The following is an 18557-nucleotide window of genomic DNA, read 5'->3' on the forward strand; positions in this document are numbered from 1 at the left end:
TATGCTCATACTGTCAGAGGTATTGTATAACTCTGTGGGTCAGTATCCCCATACTGTCAGAGGTATTGTATAACTCTGTGGGTCAGTATCCCCATACTGTCAGAGGTATTGTATAACTCTGTGGGTCAGTATGCTCATACTGTCAGAGGTATTGTATAACTCTGTGGGTCAGTATGCTCATACTGTCAGAGGTATTGTATAACTCTGTGGGTCAGTATGCCCATACTGTCAGAGGTATTGTAAAACTCTGTGGGTCAGTATCCCCATACTGTCAGAGGCATTGTATAACTCTGTGGGTCAGTATGCTCATACTGTCACAGGTATTGTATAACTCTGTGGGTCAGTATGCTCATACTGTCAGAGGTATTGTATAACTCTGTGGGTCAGTATGCTCATACTGTCAGAGGTATTGTAAAACTCTGTGGGTCAGTATCCCCATACTGTCAGAGGTATTGTATAACTCAACTCTGTGGGTCAGTATGCCCATACTGTCAGAGGTATTGTATAACTCTGTGGGTCAGTATGCTCATACTGTCAGAGGTATTGTATAACTCTGTGGGTCAGTATCCCCATACTGTCAGAGGTATTGTATAACTCTGTGGGTCAGTATGCCCATACTGTCAGAGGTATTGTAAAACTCTGTGGGTCAGTATGCTCATACTGTCAGAGGTATTGTATAACTCTGTGGGTCAGTATGCTCATACTGTCAGAGGTATTGTATAACTCTGTGGGTCAGTATCCCCATACTGTCAGAGGTATTGTAAAACTCTGTGGGTCAGTATCCCCATACTGTCAGAGGTATTGTATAACTCTGTGGGTCAGTATCCCCATACTGTCAGAGGTATTGTATAACTCTGTGGGTCAGTATGCTCATGCTGTCAGAGGTATTGTATAACTCTGTGGGTCAGTATCCGCATACTGTCAGAGGTATTGTATAACTCTGTGGGTCAGTATCCCCATACTGTCAGAGGTATTGTATAACTCTGTGGGTCAGTATGCTCATGCTGTCAGAGGTATTGTATAACTCTGTGGGTCAGTATGCCCATACTGTCAGAGGTATTGTATAACTCTGTGGGTCAGTATGCTCATACTGTCAGAGGTATTGTAAAACTCTGGGTCAGTATCCCCATACTGTCAGAGGTATTGTATAACTCTGTGGGTCAGTATCCCCATACTGTCAGAGGTATTGTATGACTCTGTGGGTCAGTATGCTCATACTGTCAGAGGTATTGTATAACTCTGTGGGTCAGTATCCCCATACTGTCAGAGGTATTGTATAACTCTGTGGGTCAGTATGCTCATACTGTCAGAGGTATTGTATAACTCTGTGGGCCAGTATGCTCATGCTGTCAGAGGTATTGTATAACTCTGTGGGTCAGTATCCCCATACTGTCAGAGGTATTGTATAACTCTGTGGGTCAGTATGCCCATACTGTCAGAGGTATTGTATAACTCTGTGGGTCAGTATGCTCATGCTGTCAGAGGTATTGTATAACTCTGTGGGTCAGTATGCCCATACTGTCAGAGGTATTGTATAACTCTGTGGGTCAGTATGCTCATACTGTCAGAGGTATTGTATAACTATGTGGGTCAGTATCCCCATACTGTCAGAGGTATTGTATAACTCTGTGGGTCAGTATCCCCATACTGTCAGAGGTATTGTATAACTCTGTGGGTCAGTATCCCCATACTGTCAGAGGTATTGTATAACTCTGGGTCAGTATCCCCATACTGTCAGAGGTATTGTATAACTCTGGGTCAGTATCCCCATACTGTCAGAGGTATTGTATAACTCTGGGTCAGTATCCCCATACTGTCAGAGGTATTGTATAACTCTGTGGGTCAGTATGCTCATACTGTCAGAGGTATTGTATAACTCTGTGGGTCAGTATCCCCATACTGTCAGAGGTATTGTATAACTCTGTGGGTCAGTATGCTCATACTGTCAGAGGTATTGTATAACTCTGTGGGTCAGTATCCCCATACTGTCAGAGGTATTGTATAACTCAACTCTGTGGGTCAGTATGCTCATACTGTCAGAGGCATTGTAAAACTATGTGGGTCAGTATCCCCATACTGTCAGAGGCATTGTAAAACTCTGTGGGCCAGTATGCTCATACTGTCAGAGGTATTGTAAAACTATGTGGGTCAGTATCCCCATACTGTCAGAGGTATTGTAAAACTCTGTGGGTCAGTATCCCCATACTGTCAGAGGTATTGTATAACTCTGTGGGTCAGTATGCTCATACTGTCAGAGGTATTGTATAACTCTGTGGGTCAGTATGCCCATACTGTCAGAGGTATTGTATAACTCTGTGGGTCAGTATGCTCATACTGTCAGAGGTATTGTATAACTCTGTGGGTCAGTATGCTCATACTGTCAGAGGTATTGTATAACTCTGTGGGTCAGTATGCTCATACTGTCAGAGGTATTGTATAACTCTGTGGGTCAGTATGCCCATACTGTCAGAGGTATTGTAAAACTCTGTGGGTCAGTATCCCCATACTGTCAGAGGTATTGTATAACTCTGTGGGTCAGTATGCTCATACTGTCAGAGGTATTGTATAACTCTGTGGGTCAGTATGCTCATACTGTCAGAGGTATTGTATAACTCTGTGGGTCAGTATGCTCATACTGTCAGAGGTATTGTATAACTCTGTGGGTCAGTATGCTCATACTGTCAGAGGTATTGTATAACTCTGTGGGTCAGTATGCCCATACTGTCAGAGGTATTGTATAACTCTGTGGGTCAGTATGCTCATACTGTCAGAGGTATTGTATAACTCTGTGGGTCAGTATCCCCATACTGTCAGAGGTATTGTATGACTCTGTGGGTCAGTATCCCCATACTGTCAGAGATATTGTATAACTCAACTCTGTGGGTCAGTATGCCCATACTGTCAGAGGTATTGTATAACTCTGTGGGTCAGTATGCTCATACTGTCAGAGGTATTGTATAACTCTGTGGGTCAGTATCCCCATACTGTCAGAGGTATTGTATAACTCTGTGGGTCAGTATGCCCATACTGTCAGAGGTATTGTACAACTCTGTGGGTCAGTATGCTCATACTGTCAGAGGTATTGTATAACTCTGTGGGTCAGTATGCTCATACTGTCAGAGGTATTGTATAACTCTGTGGGTCAGTATCCCCATACTGTCAGAGGTATTGTAAAACTCTGTGGGTCAGTATGCTCATACTGTCAGAGGTATTGTATAACTCTGTGGGTCAGTATGCTCATACTGTCAGAGGTATTGTATAACTCTGTGGGTCAGTATGCTCATACTGTCAGAGGTATTGTATAACTCTGTGGGTCAGTATCCCCATACTGTCAGAGGTATTGTATAACTCTGTGGGTCAGTATCCCCATACTGTCAGAGGTATTGTATAACTCTGTGGGTCAGTATGCTCATGCTGTCAGAGGTATTGTATAACTCTGTGGGTCAGTATCCCCATACTGTCAGAGGTATTGTATAACTCTGTGGGTCAGTATCCCCATACTGTCAGAGGTATTGTATAACTCTGTGGGTCAGTATGCCCATACTGTCAGAGGTATTGTATAACTCTGTGGGTCAGTATCCCCATACTGTCAGAGGTATTGTATAACTCTGTGGGTCAGTATGCTCATGCTGTCAGAGGTATTGTATAACTCTGTGGGTCAGTATCCCCATACTGTCAGAGGTATTGTATAACTCTGTGGGTCAGTATCCCCATACTGTCAGAGGTATTGTATAACTCTGTGGGTCAGTATGCTCATGCTGTCAGAGGTATTGTATAACTCTGTGGGTCAGTATCCCCATACTGTCAGAGGTATTGTATGACTCTGTGGGTCAGTATGCTCATACTGTCAGAGGTATTGTATAACTCTGTGGGTCAGTATCCCCATACTGTCAGAGGTATTGTATAACTCTGTGGGTCAGTATGCTCATACTGTCAGAGGTATTGTATAACTCTGTGGGTCAGTATGCTCATGCTGTCAGAGGTATTGTATAACTCTGTGGGTCAGTATCCCCATACTGTCAGAGGTATTGTATAACTCTGTGGGTCAGTATGCTCATACTGTCAGAGGTATTGTATAACTCTGTGGGTCAGTATCCCCATACTGTCAGAGGTATTGTATAACTCTGTGGGTCAGTATGCCCATACTGTCAGAGGTATTGTATGACTCTGTGGGTCAGTATGCTCATACTGTCAGAGGTATTGTATAACTCTGTGGGTCAGTATCCCCATACTGTCAGAGGTATTGTATAACTCTGTGGGTCAGTATGCTCATACTGTCAGAGGTATTGTATAACTCTGTGGGTCAGTATGCTCATGCTGTCAGAGGTATTGTATAACTCTGTGGGTCAGTATCCCCATACTGTCAGAGGTATTGTATAACTCTGTGGGTCAGTATGCCCATACTGTCAGAGGTATTGTATAACTCTGTGGGTCAGTATGCTCATGCTGTCAGAGGTATTGTATAACTCTGTGGGTCAGTATGCCCATACTGTCAGAGGTATTGTATAACTCTGTGGGTCAGTATGCTCATACTGTCAGAGGTATTGTATAACTCTGTGGGTCAGTATGCTCATACTGTCAGAGGTATTGTATAACTCTGTGGGTCAGTATCCCCATACTGTCAGAGGTATTGTATAACTCTGTGGGTCAGTATGCTCATACTGTCAGAGGTATTGTATAACTCTGTGGGTCAGTATCCCCATACTGTCAGAGGTATTGTATAACTCTGTGGGTCAGTATCCCCATACTGTCAGAGGTATTGTATAACTCTGTGGGTCAGTATCCCCATACTGTCAGAGGTATTGTATAACTCTGTGGGTCAGTATCCCCATACTGTCAGAGGTATTGTATAACTCTGTGGGTCAGTATCCCCATACTGTCAGAGGTATTGTATAACTCTGGGTCAGTATCCCCATACTGTCAGAGGTATTGTATAACTCTGTGGGTCAGTATGCTCATACTGTCAGAGGTATTGTGGTTCAGTATGTTCATGCTGTCAGGTGATGACTCTTTGACCCCTTTTAACAAGCACTGGTCTGTGTTTGGACAATATGACTCAAGATGAACAAAACAAGGATGATTATTTGATGACTATCTATATTTTGTTAGATAATCTTACTATTCCGTTAGTCAGCGGCTCGCCAAAATGTTTGGGTGTGCGTCAACTAATGCATTTCACTAGATAGAGGATTATTTAAACATAGTTTATTTGTGTTATGTAAGGTACGCCATTGATGAGTTCACCTAGGACTTTTACCATGCTGTTGTACCATGCTGTTGTAGCATGCTGTTGATGACAAGCATTGACCTACAACTTGTACCATGCTGTTGATGACGAGCCAAAAATTGCCTGCTCGCTTTGTTCAGCTACAGTGGGTATCTCTTGACTTGACAATGAGGTGAGGTGAGTTGAGTTGGCACGTTGGTGTGATCAGATCTAAGCTGAATAAGGCAGATGTCTCACAGTGTTGTTTTATTCATGCCTCTCTTAATTATTCAACTTAATGAAGACGTAATTGACCTAACTGCAGATGTTGACTATAGTGTGTTACATATTAAGGCCAATAATCAGAGTCTCGTCACCTGGCCTTACACATCGGCTCTGTCCCACATGGCACCCTTTTCACTACAGTGGCTTGCGAAAGTATTCACCCCCTTGGCATTTTTCCTATTTTGTTGCCTTACGACCTGGAATTAAAATATATTTTTTGGGGGGGTTGAATCATTTGATTTACACAACATGCCTACCACTTTGAAGATGCAAATATATTTGATCATGAAACAAACAAGAAATAACACACACAAAAAAACTTGAGTGTGCATAACTATTCATCCCCCCCAAAGTCAATACTTTGTAGAGCCACCTGTTGCAGCAATTACAGCTGCAAGTCTCTTTGGGGTGTCTCTATAAGCTTGGCACATCTAGCCACTGGGAATTTTGCCCATTCTTCAAGGTAAAACTGCTCCAGCTCCTTCAAGTTGGATGGGTTCTGCTGGTGTACAGGAATATTTAAGTCATACCACAGATTTTCAATTGGATTGAGATCTTGGCTTTGACTAGGCCATTCCAAGACATTTAAATGTTTCCCCTTAAACCACTTGAGTGTTGCTTTAGCACTATGCTTAGGTTCATTGTCCTGCTGCAAGGTGAATCTATGTCCCAGTCTCAAATCTCTGGAAGACTGAAACCGGTTTCCCTCAAGGATTTCCTTGTGTTTAGCGCCATCCATCATTCCTTCAATTCTGACCAGTTTTCCCAGTCCCTGCCGATGACAAACATCCCCACAGCATGATGCTGCCACCACCATGCTTCAATGTGGGGATGGTGTTCTCAGGGTGATGTGAGGTGTTGGGTTTGTGCCAGACATAGCGTTTTCCTTGATGGCCAAAAAGCTCAGTTTTAGTCTCATCTGACCAGAGTACCTTCTTCCATATGTTTGGGGAGTCTCCACATGCCTTTTGGTGAACACCAAACGTGTTTGCTTATTTTTTTCTTTAAGCAATGTTTTTTTTCTGGCCACTCTTCCGTAAAGCCCAGCTCTGTGGAGTGTACGACTTAAAGTGGTCCTATGGACATATACTCCAATCTCGTCTGTGGAGCATTGCAGCTCCTTCAGGGTTATCTTTGGTCTCTTTGTTGCCTTTCTGATTAATACCCTCCTTGCCTGGTCCGTGAGTGTTGGTGGGCGGCCCTCCCATTTAATAATGGATTTAATGTTGCTCCGTGGGATGTTCAAAGTTTCTGATATTGTTTTATAACCCAATCCTGATCTGTACTTCTCCACAACTTTGTCCCTGACCTGTTTGGAGCTCCTTGGTCTTCATGGTGCAGCTTGCTTGGTGGTGTCCCTTTCTTAGTGGTGTTGCAGACTCTGGGGCCTTTCAGAGCAGGTGCATATATACTGTGATCGTGTGACCGATCATGTGACGCTTAGATTGCCCACAGGTGAACTTTATTTAACTAATTATGTGACTTCTGAAGGTAATTGGTTGCACCAGATCTTATTTAGGGGCGTCAAAGCAAAGGGGGTGAATACATATGCACACATCACTTTTTCATTTTTTATAAATGTTTGGAACAAGTTATTTTTTTAAATTTCACTTCACCAATTTTGACTATTTTGTGTATGTCCATTACATGAAATCCAATTAAAAATACATTTAAATTACAGGTTGTAATGCTACAAAATAGGACAAACGCCAAGGGGGATGAATACTTTTGCAAGGCACTGTACATAGTACACCACGTAGGGGTTAGGGTGCCATTTGGGGTGCAGACAACAACTCGTATAGCTGCAGCTGTGGTTTGTGGTGGTCTCCCAGGGGTTGTACACCAAAGCCTTCAACATGGAAGCATACAAGAAGGGGGCAAGAGGAACAGTAGGGGGGTAGGTGGGCACACATCCAGGAGTGGACAGTGTCACTTCAGTGAAGATGGTCTTTGGGCTAACCACCCCCACCACAGCGTGCCCTGTCATAGTTAGCGGAATCACTATGGCTGTGTGAAGCCACAGTTTGTTCCCTTGTTTATTTGGATCTCTTTTAGCCCACAATGGGGTCTTACTGTATCTTCCAAAATCCCATGAAAATACAACACCATTACATGCATAACACAGTAAGTGTATCTGTATCTTGCCTATGCTGCTCTGTACCATCACTCACTCATATATCCTTATGTACATATTCTTTATCCCCTTACACTGTGTATAAGACAGTAGATTAGGAATTGTTAGTTAGATTACTTGTTGGTTATTACTGCATTGTCGGAACTAGAAGCACAAGCATTTCGCTACACTCGCATTAACATCTGCTAACCATGTGTATGTGACAAATAAAATTTGATTTGATTTGACTATGCTTGCGTGAAGCCACAGACGAGCTAGGAGGAGTGAGTGCTCCAACTCTCTCTCTCTCTTGGTTACATTATGCAAGATGATTTGCACACGGCAGGGGATGATTAATGAAAGGCTGATGAAAGCACAGCTCATCAAAACCTAAGCACATTCTGTTTTCCTCCCAAGACACAGTGGCGGAATAGGAGTGGGATTATGTACTGGAGTAGGGGGAGATGGTTGTTAATTGGAGGCTAACAGAGGCTCTGGAGAGGAGAGCGGCTGCTAGTCGATCCCAGCTCTCTCTGTAGTGTAACCTGTTCATTCCCAGGGGTATTGGTGGGCCTACTCTCTCTGTGCCTCAGCCTCAATCACAACAACAAGGTTTCTGAAAGAAAGAAAGAAAGAAAGAAAGAAAGAAAGAAAGAAAGAAAGAAAAGTTGTGGTACTGATAGCTTTCTCTTTTGTACCTACCGCCGCCTCTCTGCCTGCTTTTGGTTGTTTATGTTCCAGGCTGTCTGTCTGTCTGTCCGTCTCTCCACAGTAGACTATTAGTCCCTGACTCAAGTGGCTCCCCCACCGCCTCTCTTCTACCTCTAAAGTCTTTTAGGGTTTCTGTCTGCTTTGTCAGCCCCAATGCTCTTCCTCCCATCCTTAACGTCTACTTGACTGTTTCAGCTCTCTTTCCTCTGGACAGTACACAGCAGCTCACCTTTCCCCGTCTTTGTTTTTCAATAACACTACAGGTCTTTTAGTCCAGCCGCTCCCGGCCTGCCTTGCACCCTTCTCTTCTCTTCACTTTTCTCCTTGGCTGTCCATTAGTGCAATTTGTGTTGGTGTGATCTTTCTTTGTTGTGGTGTTTGATTTTGTTTGTGTTGTTGTGCTCTGTGCTTGTTGTTGTTGTCGTTTTGTGCCACCCCCTGTCCATCATGCCCCCCCCCCACTCTGACCCCCACCCGATCTGTGCGGCGGCCACTGTGAAGGAGGGTCCTCCACAGTGATATCACTTCCTGTCCATGGTGTCACCCCTCTCACTCCCATCTCCTGTCCTCTGTCTGTGTCTGTGTTTTGTCATGTGACCCCAGAAGACACGGACTCACCAGGTTGGACCAGCTCAGGTCTGTCCCTCCTTCTTCTGTATGCCTCCCCTTTTTACCCCCTTCTCATCCTCGTCTTCCTCATTCCTTCTCTTCTTCATCCCGCCTACTCCTGCTTTCTCATGTCCATTCTTCCCTGCTGATTGAGCTTGTTGGAGATGTTTTTTTTGGGGGGGGGGTGGATTTGACTTAGTTTGTGTGTGCTTGCTTACATGTAAGCATGCATGGTCATACATGTCAACTTTGTTCATTGTAACATGTCTGTTGTTCGGCTATATTCAACCCTGACGACATTTCATTGAGGCATGTTGAACAAATAGAACCTAGGAATCCTGATATGCCACCAAGATGGCAGAAAGTGCATCTCATTCTGTTGTTCTACAATATAAGGTCATATCTCATGAACTGTCATATAAAGCTGATGGACAGGAAATCATATTCACATGTTGCAGAAAAACTAACATGGAGGCTGTCCTTTCATTTCCCATCATTCCTGAAGGTCTTCATTTAGTCTCATCTATTATCTTTCTACATTCATTTGCTCTTTGTTTTTGTGTTTTCTTTCTCTCATGCGCCTGTGCTTCCTCTCCCCACCGCCATCATACAAATCTAAAGTAGAGAGAATGAAAGTGTGTCCAGAGAATGGTGATGCAGGTAAGACGGCTAGAGTTACTGTAGTCTGCCTGACATCAGGAAGTGAGGTCGTCCCAAATGGCTCCTTCCCCATTCCTTAGTCGAGTGTATTCTGTTGGACCGGAGCCACATAGGAACACTATATAGAGAATAGGGTTCCTCTGATCTGAATACTCCCCACACTATAGACTGACTGACTGACCTAACAAACCTGACTGACCTGACATGCTCACTGTGGCATGTGGACAGTCACGTTTAGCCCCCAAAGCCTATGTGAGCTCTGGGAGGTTGGTAGCTGCTTGCAAGAAATATGATGAATAATTAATTCAGTAAAATAAACTATGGCAAAGAGGTTGTATAGTAAAGTTAGGGCTCCAGACCCAACAGAGCATGTCTGAGATTTTGACACAGAATAACTGACACTTTTCATTCAACCCCTTCATGTAAACTCCAAGTGAACCCCTTCATTATGAAATGGAATATTTCTTACAAGTTGTTGTTTGTGTTTTCCTACTGTTCATTTTGCCAGCTCTATGTGACATCATGGACTGTTGGTGTCTGGGTGAACTAACTCTGAATGCTGCATGCAGCACTTTTATACAATAACATTGTCATGTGAAAATGATACCCGAATGAGTCTTTGGATCATAGTAATGCGGGATTCCTAAATCAAAGTAGAAACCTTTTTTATGCTGATATCTTGAGGACTTTTTTCGGTCAGTGCTTTGTACCAGAACCCACAAAACATTTCAAAAGACTATTCCTGTGTAGCGTTGCAAAAATCTGTGAATTTCCCCCAAATTCCCAGGTTTTCCAGAAATCCTGGATGGAGGATAACAGATGATTCCCTTGTGATTCTGGGAGTCTTCCAACCAGGATTTCCCTATTCCTGAGTATGACCTCCACTGACCACTCTGCTCCCTAGGTGCTATGGATGTGGAGGAGAGGACCAGACAGATGAAGCTGAAGGTGAACAAGTTCAAGCAGGGGGCCGGGTGCGACTCCAGACTGGAACAGGACTACAACAAGGCAAGACACAGTGACACAGCCCTCCTTTCCTTTTCATAAGTAGAACATTGTTAGCATCACACTATTTCTCCCAACAAACGGACTTGGAGTTACTTTAACACATCCATGTTCAGTTACACGTGAAGCAGGACCATCACTCTTAGGCAAGACCAATACCAGCCCTTCCTTCCTATTCTATTCATAACATGGTCATCAAGACCAATACCAGCCCTTCCTTCCTATTCTATTCATAACATGGTCATCAAGACCAATACCAGCCCTTCCTTCCTATTCTATTCATAACATGGTCATCAAGACCAATACCAGCCCTTCCTTCCTATTCTATTCATAACATGGTCATCAAGACCAATACCAGCCCTTCCTTCCAATTCTATTCATAACATGGTCATTACATGTTCAGTACACCTGAAGCAGGACCATCACTCTTAGGCAAGACCAATACCAGCCCTTCCTTCCTATTCTATTCATAACATGGTCATCAAGACCAATACCAGCCCTTCCTTCCTATTCTATTCATAACATGGTCATCAAGACCAATACCAGCCCTTCCTTCCTATTCTATTCATAACATGGTCATCAAGACCAATACCAGCCCTTCCTTCATATTCTATTCATAACATGGTCATCAAGACCAATACCAGCCCTTCCTTCCTATTCTATTCATAACATGGTCATCAAGACCAATACCAGCCCTTCCTTCCTATTCTATTCATAACATGGTCATCAAGACCAATACCAGCCCTTCCTTCCTATTCTATTCATAACATGGTCATTAAGACCAATACCAGCCCTTCCTTCCTATTCTATTCATAACATGGTCATTAAGTAGACACTTTGTATACAAACTGACTTACGGCTAACACAGAAAATGTTCAGTAAATGTGACCCGCGCAGGAATCAAATTAAAGCCGAGCAGGATGTTAACAGCATCATACTCAAACCCATGGCGAGACATCAAAAAATGTAAAACACTTGTTTCCAAACACCCATTACAGCAGTATTCACAATTTGGCAAGCTTCATGAACAGGTATACGTACATACATGAGGTATTATATCGACCCTGTGAATCCTTGGAATGTAGCAGTGACTGTGTCCAGAGTCACACAGACTGTAGTTGCTGTAAGTGTAGTGTGTTTATAAAGAGCCCTGGGGGCCTCGCCAGTGCCTGAGCCAAGCCTTATAAGAGAAAGCATGTCCATCCTGTCCTGTCTTCCTTTTAAGTGTGTGGAATGATAACTACTGCCATGGAATACACTAAGCATGCATTACACTTATAGTTCTATAAAAATAAACATTTGTCAACTGTTAGTTGTGAGGAGAGCCACACACTACAACCGTATTTTAACAAACTGGACACAGAGCAGCTTTTAATATACAATCTCTTTCTTTGCAGATGATTTTCATTTGTTTTAACATCATGTCTTGGTTCACCAACTTGCTGTAAAAAAAAACTAAGAAAAATATCCTTTTCCCATTTCTTGTTTATGCCAAATGATTTTGATTAGCTTACATTTTGGCTTTATAGAGAACAATTTACTATCGCTCAAGATTATTTGGTTATATAACCGAGCATTTCTCTGTGTCCTCCTCCTAGAACATTGGCCGTAATGAATGTGAATGAGCTGCTCTTTGGCTAACAATCTTTTTGGGGCGAACAGATCTCCTTATAAAGCCAACGAATCATTGAAAGCAAAGATTTTGGCCACATGAAAGTTTGTTCTATTGTCCTTTGTCTTATAATTTTCTAATTAAAACTTTGATAAATTCCTTCCCCACAAGACTATAACCCTTGGAATAGACTATTTAAAATAGTTTATTATCTACATCACATACAGTGGGGCAAAAAATTATTTAGTCAGCCACCAATTGTGCAAGTTCTCCCACTTAAAAAGATGAGAGAGGCCTGTAATTTTCATCATAGGTACACTTCAACTATGACAGACAAAATGAGAAAAAAAAATCCAGAAAATCACATTGTAGGATTTTTAATGAATTTATTTGTAAATTATGGTGGGAAATGGTCACCTACAAACAAACAAGATTTCTGGCTCACACAGACCTGTAACTTCTTCTTTAAGAGGCTCCTCTGTCCTCCACTCAGTACCTGTATTAATGGCACCTGTTTGAACTTGTTATCAGTATAAAAGACACCTGTCCACAACTTCAAACAGTCACACTCCAAACTCCACTATGGCCAAGACCAAAGAGCTGTCAAAGGACACCAGAAACAAAATTGTAGACCTGCAGCTTGGTAAGTAGCTTGGTTTGAAGAAATCAACTGTGGGAGCAATTATGAGGAAATGGAAGACATACAAGACCACTGATAATCTCCCTCGATCTGGGGCTCCACGCAAGATCTCACCCCGTGGGGTCAAAATGATCACAAGAACGGTGAGCAAAAATCCCAGAACCACACGGGGGGACCTAGTGAATGACCTGCAGAGAGCTGGGACCAAAGTAACAAAGCCTACCATCAGTAACACACTACGCGCCAGGGACTCAAATCCTGCAGTGCCAGATGTGTCCCACTGCTTAAGCCAGTACATGTCCAGGCCCGTCTGAAGTTTGCTAGAGAGCATTTGGATGATCCAGAAGAAGATTGGGAGAATGTCATATGGTCAGATGAAACCAAAATATAACTTTTTGGTAAAAACTCAACTCATCCAAAGAACACCATACCTACTGTGAAGCATGGGGGTGGAAACATCATGCTTTGGGGCTGTTTTTCTGCAAAGGGACCAGGACGACTGATCCGTGTAAAGGAAGGAATGAATGGGGCCATGTATCGTGAGATTTTGAGTGAAAACCTCCTTCCATCAGCAAGGGAATTGAAGGTGAAACGTGGCTAGGTCTTTCAGCATGACAATGATCCCAAACACACCGCCCGGGCAACGAAGGAGTGGCTTCGTAAGAACCATTTCAAGGTCCTGGAGTGGCCTAGCCAGTCTCCAGATCTCAACCCAATAGAAAACCTTTGGAGGGAGTTGAAAGTCTGTGTTGCCCAGCAACAGCCCCAAAACATCATTGCTCTAGAGGAGATCTGCATGGAGGAATGGGCCAAAATACCAGCAACAGTGTGTGAAAACCTTGTGAAGAAAGGAAACGTTTGACATCTGTCATTGCCAACAAAGGGTATATAACAAAGTATTGAGATAAACTTTTGTTATTGACCAAATACTTATTTTCCACCATAATTTGCAAATAAATTCATTAAAAATCCTGCAATGTGATTTTCTGGATTCTTTTCCCTTATCTTGTCTGTCATAGTTGAAGTGTATCCTACATTGAACACCACACATTGGCTGTTACTGTAGACTGAATGATAGAACAGCTATTTGCATGTTAAACTGTTATGGGATGCATTTTCTCCACTGTTTTCAATGGTAGGTCACTCCGGTAGGCCTACATTATGATAAAATAGCCATAGTAGCCTACTTGACTGCTGTTAAAACTAACATCAAGCGGCTACAGCCTCAGTGTTCAAAGTAAACGCTCACTTGAAGTTGCACAGAATTTTCACAATGTTCAATTTTGCACTCAGCAGACCTGAAATTTGCTCAGTGCCTATTTTTTTTTAAAGGAACATAGGCCAGCATCCTTGTGGAATGCTTTCCACACCTTGTAGAGTCAACATGGGCCAGCATCCTTGTGGAATGCTTTCCACACCTTGTAGAGTCAACATGGGCCAGCATCCTTGTGGAATGCTTTCCACACCTTGTAGAGTCAACATGGGCCAGCATCCTTGTGGAATGCTTTCCACACCTTGTAGAGTCAACATGGGCCAGCATCCTTGTGGAATGCTTTCCACACCTTGTAGAGTCAACATGGGCCAGCATCCTTGTGGAATGCTTTCCACACCTTGTAGAGTCAACACGGGCCAGCATCCTTGTTGAATGCTTTCCACACCTTGTAGAGTCAACATGGGCCAGCATCCTTGTGGAATGCTTTCCACACCTTGTAGAGTCCATGCCCCAACGGATTGAGGCTGTTCTGAGGGTTAAAGGGGGGGTGCAACTCAATAATTAGGAAGGTGTCCTGTTCTGTACAATAGGGGAAAAAATTAACAAAGGACAAAATAATTACCACAAAGTAGTATTTCCAAGTCTATTTTTAGTTGTGTGCTGAGTGGTGTGTGTTTCTCCTTTACAGAGGAGGGATGGTCAGCGGGGTTCAGACAACATGTCAGCCAAGTCTTCGGACAGTGATGTAAGCGACGTGTCCGCTGTGTCGAGAACCAGTAGTGCCTCTCGGTTCAGCAGCACGAGCTACATGTCTGTCCAGTCAGAACGGCCGCGAGGAAAGCAGAAGATCAGGTAGGAAGCAGCAACACACCAAGGGGAGACAGAAGCCCTAGGTCCAACACCTCTGCCTTGCCAGGGATTGGCAAACCCCAAAGGCTGTGAAGCTTTCTTTCAACTAAAGTTGCCAAGTCCAGACATTTTCCACAATGAAAAGAGTTTTCACTTGGTTTCTTAACTTTAGAGGGAAATGCACAGCTAGCATTGTGCTATTTCCCACCATCCAGTGAGTTCAGGTTTGGCTCTGCCTAGGTGAAAATAGAGCAAAATGTTTGAACTCTACTGCATAAGGTTGGGGTTTGCTCGTAACTGGTAACTCATACTAGTGTGAAATGATGCTGTATGGTTTGTCTCGTGTTGAAACATAACTGAAACAGATCTGCATGTTTTTTTTTGCTTTTAGTTTATTTGAGTTTTGCTGTTTTATGTATGTTCCATTTTTGTCTCATTGTTGACCTTATTTCTGCAGTTTGGTTTCACATACCTTTCTTTCGTTTCCTTTCTGCTTTGCATGCGCCGCGTTTGCGCTTCTGTTACGTCCTCATCTATTCCAAATCGAGGAACCAATCACGGGAAGGGGATGAACATTTGGGGGAGGTGCTGGAGGAAGAGGAAGTTGGGCGAGAGGAAGTGGGGGGGGGAGCGGGGGGTACACATAGAGGGCAGGGTAAACAGAGGGAAGGGGAGGAGGAGGCTAAAGAGGAAGGAGGTGAGAGGAGGACCACTGTAGTCACACAGAAGTCACAGGAGGAGATGGAGGAAGAGGAAATGCTGCGGAGGAGGTTCTCAGAGACTGACCTCAGGTAACTAGTTAACTAGTTCACCAGTCTGACCTCAATCTAACCTCAATCCAACCTCAGGTCAAACCTAACCTGACCTCAATCTAACCTCAATCCAACCTCCGGTCAAACCTAACCTGATCTCAATCTAACCTCAATCCAACCTCCGGTCAAACCTAACCTGACCTCAATCTAACCTCAATCCAACCTCCGGTCAAACCTAACCTGACCTCAATCTAACCTCAATCCAACCTCAGGTCAAACCTAACCTGACCTCAATCTAACCTCAATCCAACCACAGGTCAAACCTAACCTGACCTCAATCTAACCTCAATCCAACCTCCGGTCAAACCTAACCTGACCTCAATCTAACCTCAATCCAACCACAGGTCAAACCTAACCTGACCTCAATCTAACCTCAATCCAACCACAGGTCAAACCTGACCTCAAACAAACCTCAATCCCTCAATCTAACATGAATCTTACATCAATCCATTATTTATGTTATTATTTATGTGGAATGCCAGTTATCATGTTCCCATAATGTTTTACATGATACATTTATATTACAGACATGACAGTTGTTTTGTTTCAACAGGGAGGATAGTCCTCATAACAGAGGCTGTTAAAATAGGTCAAGATTAGAACAAATAGATTTGGAACCCTGTGAGTTCTTCTCAGCAGTTAGTTTAGCTGTCTAATAAGATGTAATCAGTGTTACATTGCATTCACAGCAGGAACTAAGAGCTTCTTGCAAACAGACTCTATTTTTAGTTGAGCTAAATGCTCCGATCTTATTTAGTAAAGTGCTACCGATGTGGACACACACACACACAAAGTTATGGTACACTAGGCTGTAGTCAGTCAGTTGCTAAATCACTTGTTTGTCTGTACCTCTCAGTGTTTGGTCAGTATGATGTCCTTTTCCTTGCCTGTGGCTGGCTCTATGTGCTTGTAAACCCAGCTGACCCTGACCCCCTGACCCCCTGACCCAATCCACAACTACTGTTGTCCTCTGGCCTTCAACTACAACTCTCTTCAACTTTCTTCAACTCTCTGCAACCCAGGCTGTTAATGCTTTCAGCTGCTCTCTTTGTAATCACTTTGAATGTCTGTACAGTACCTCGTACGATCACTGAAAACCTGTGAGGTTGATGGCAATAGTAATGTTCTGGGTAGAGGTACAGTAAAAGCCTGTGTTGCCCCTTCAAACTAGTACTCCAGTGACACAGCATCAGAGAGGATGGACTGGATAATGAGTCTCTTTGTAAATGAAAAGACAGAGAGGATGGACTGGATAAGGAATCTCCTTGTGAATGAAAAGCAGATGGATGGAGAGCTGGAGAGCACAGTGTTCAGATGATGAAGTGTTTTTCCTCATGCTGCTGTGTACCTTTCATTTACTCCGTTATTGTGTGTTCCAAGGTAATGCTTTCAACCAACCTTATTATGGAGATCTTAACAGGGACGCTGAACAGTTCTGTTACGCAATACAAGAGATAATCCCAGACAGACAGATAGAGAGACAGAGAGGAGCACAGACAGACAGACAGAGAGACAGAGAGGAGCACAGACAGACAGATAGAGAGACAGAGAGGAGCACAGACAGACAGACAGAGAGACAGAGAGGAGCACAGACAGACAGATAGAGAGACAGAGAGGAGCACAGACAGACAGACAGAGAGACAGAGAGGAGCACAGACAGACAGACAGACAGACAGACAGACAGACAGACAGACAGAGAGGAGCACAGACAGGCAGACAGAGAGACCGAGAGGAGCACAGACAGACAGACAGAGAGACAGAGAGACAGGAGGAGCACAGACAGACAGATAGACAGAGAGGAGCACAGACAGACAGATAGACAGACAGACAGACAGAGAGGAGCACAGACAGACAGATAGACAGACAAACAGACAGACACAGACAGACAGACAGACAGACAGACAGACAGACAGAGAGGAGCACAGACAGACAGAGAGACAGAGAGTAGCACAGACAGACAGAGAGGAGCACAGACAGACAGACAGAGAGACAGAGAGGAGCACAGACAGAGAGACAGAGAGGAGCACAGACAGAGAGACAGAGAGGAGCACAGACAGAGAGACAGCGAGGAGCACAGACAGGCAGACAGAGAGACAGAGAGGAGCACAGGCAGACAGACAGACAGAGAGAGAGACAGAGAGGAGCACAGACAGACAGACAGACAGACAGACAGAGAGGAGCACAGACAGACAGACAGATAGACAGATAGAGAGACAGAGAGGAGCACAGACCGACACTATTTGAGTGGCTTTTCCGGCTCGATTGGTTTAACAATGTGATAAATAAGAGGTGAGATGAACAAGGCTAACTAGAGAGTACTACATGGACAGTTTTCTAATAGAATGAATGGTATTCACATTTAGCAATACAAGGGCATTGTATAGAAACCCAAACCTCTTCAATAACTCAATAAGGATAGTGAATAGCTACAGGGGCCATCGATTGCTCATGGACATACAATACAGGCATCATTCTCAGTTTTTCCTTTTTTTATTTACATTTTATTTTTTATACCTTTACTTAACTAGGTAGACCAGTTGAGAACAAGTTCTCATTTACAACTGCAACCTGGCCAAGATAAAGCAAAGCAATGTGACAAAAACAACACAGAGTTACACATGGGATAAACAAACGTACAGTCAATAACACAATAGAAAATCTTTATACAGTGTGTGCCAACGTAGTAAGATTAGGGAGGTAAGGCAATCAATAGAGGCGAGATAATTACAATTTAGCATTAACACTGGGAGTGATAGATGTGCAGATGATGATGTGCAAGTAGAGATACTGGGTGCAAAAGAGCAAAAAAACAATATGGGGATGAAGTGGGGATACGGGGATA

General features: G+C 43.4%; 1 protein-coding gene across 8 annotated transcripts in view; it reads left to right on the forward strand.

Moving 5' to 3' along the window:
- Positions 1-18557, forward strand: part of LOC135520382 (regulating synaptic membrane exocytosis protein 2-like) — a 249172-nt gene that overhangs the window by 184389 nt on the left and 46226 nt on the right. For 6 of the 8 annotated variants that reach the window (XM_064945892.1, XM_064945884.1, XM_064945886.1 and 3 more), the window contains 3 exons: positions 8919-8951; positions 10489-10592; positions 14743-14906. The exons of the other annotated variants lie outside the window; for them this stretch is intronic. In XM_064945892.1, coding sequence (XP_064801964.1) covers positions 8919-8951; positions 10489-10592; positions 14743-14906 — 301 coding nt within the window. The remainder of the gene's footprint in view (positions 1-8918; positions 8952-10488; positions 10593-14742; positions 14907-18557) is intronic. 8 annotated transcript variants of the gene reach the window in all.

This window comes from Oncorhynchus masou, chromosome 29 (assembly GCF_036934945.1).
Source record: "Oncorhynchus masou masou isolate Uvic2021 chromosome 29, UVic_Omas_1.1, whole genome shotgun sequence".
In the NCBI taxonomy this organism is placed as follows: Eukaryota; Metazoa; Chordata; class Actinopteri; order Salmoniformes; family Salmonidae; genus Oncorhynchus; species Oncorhynchus masou.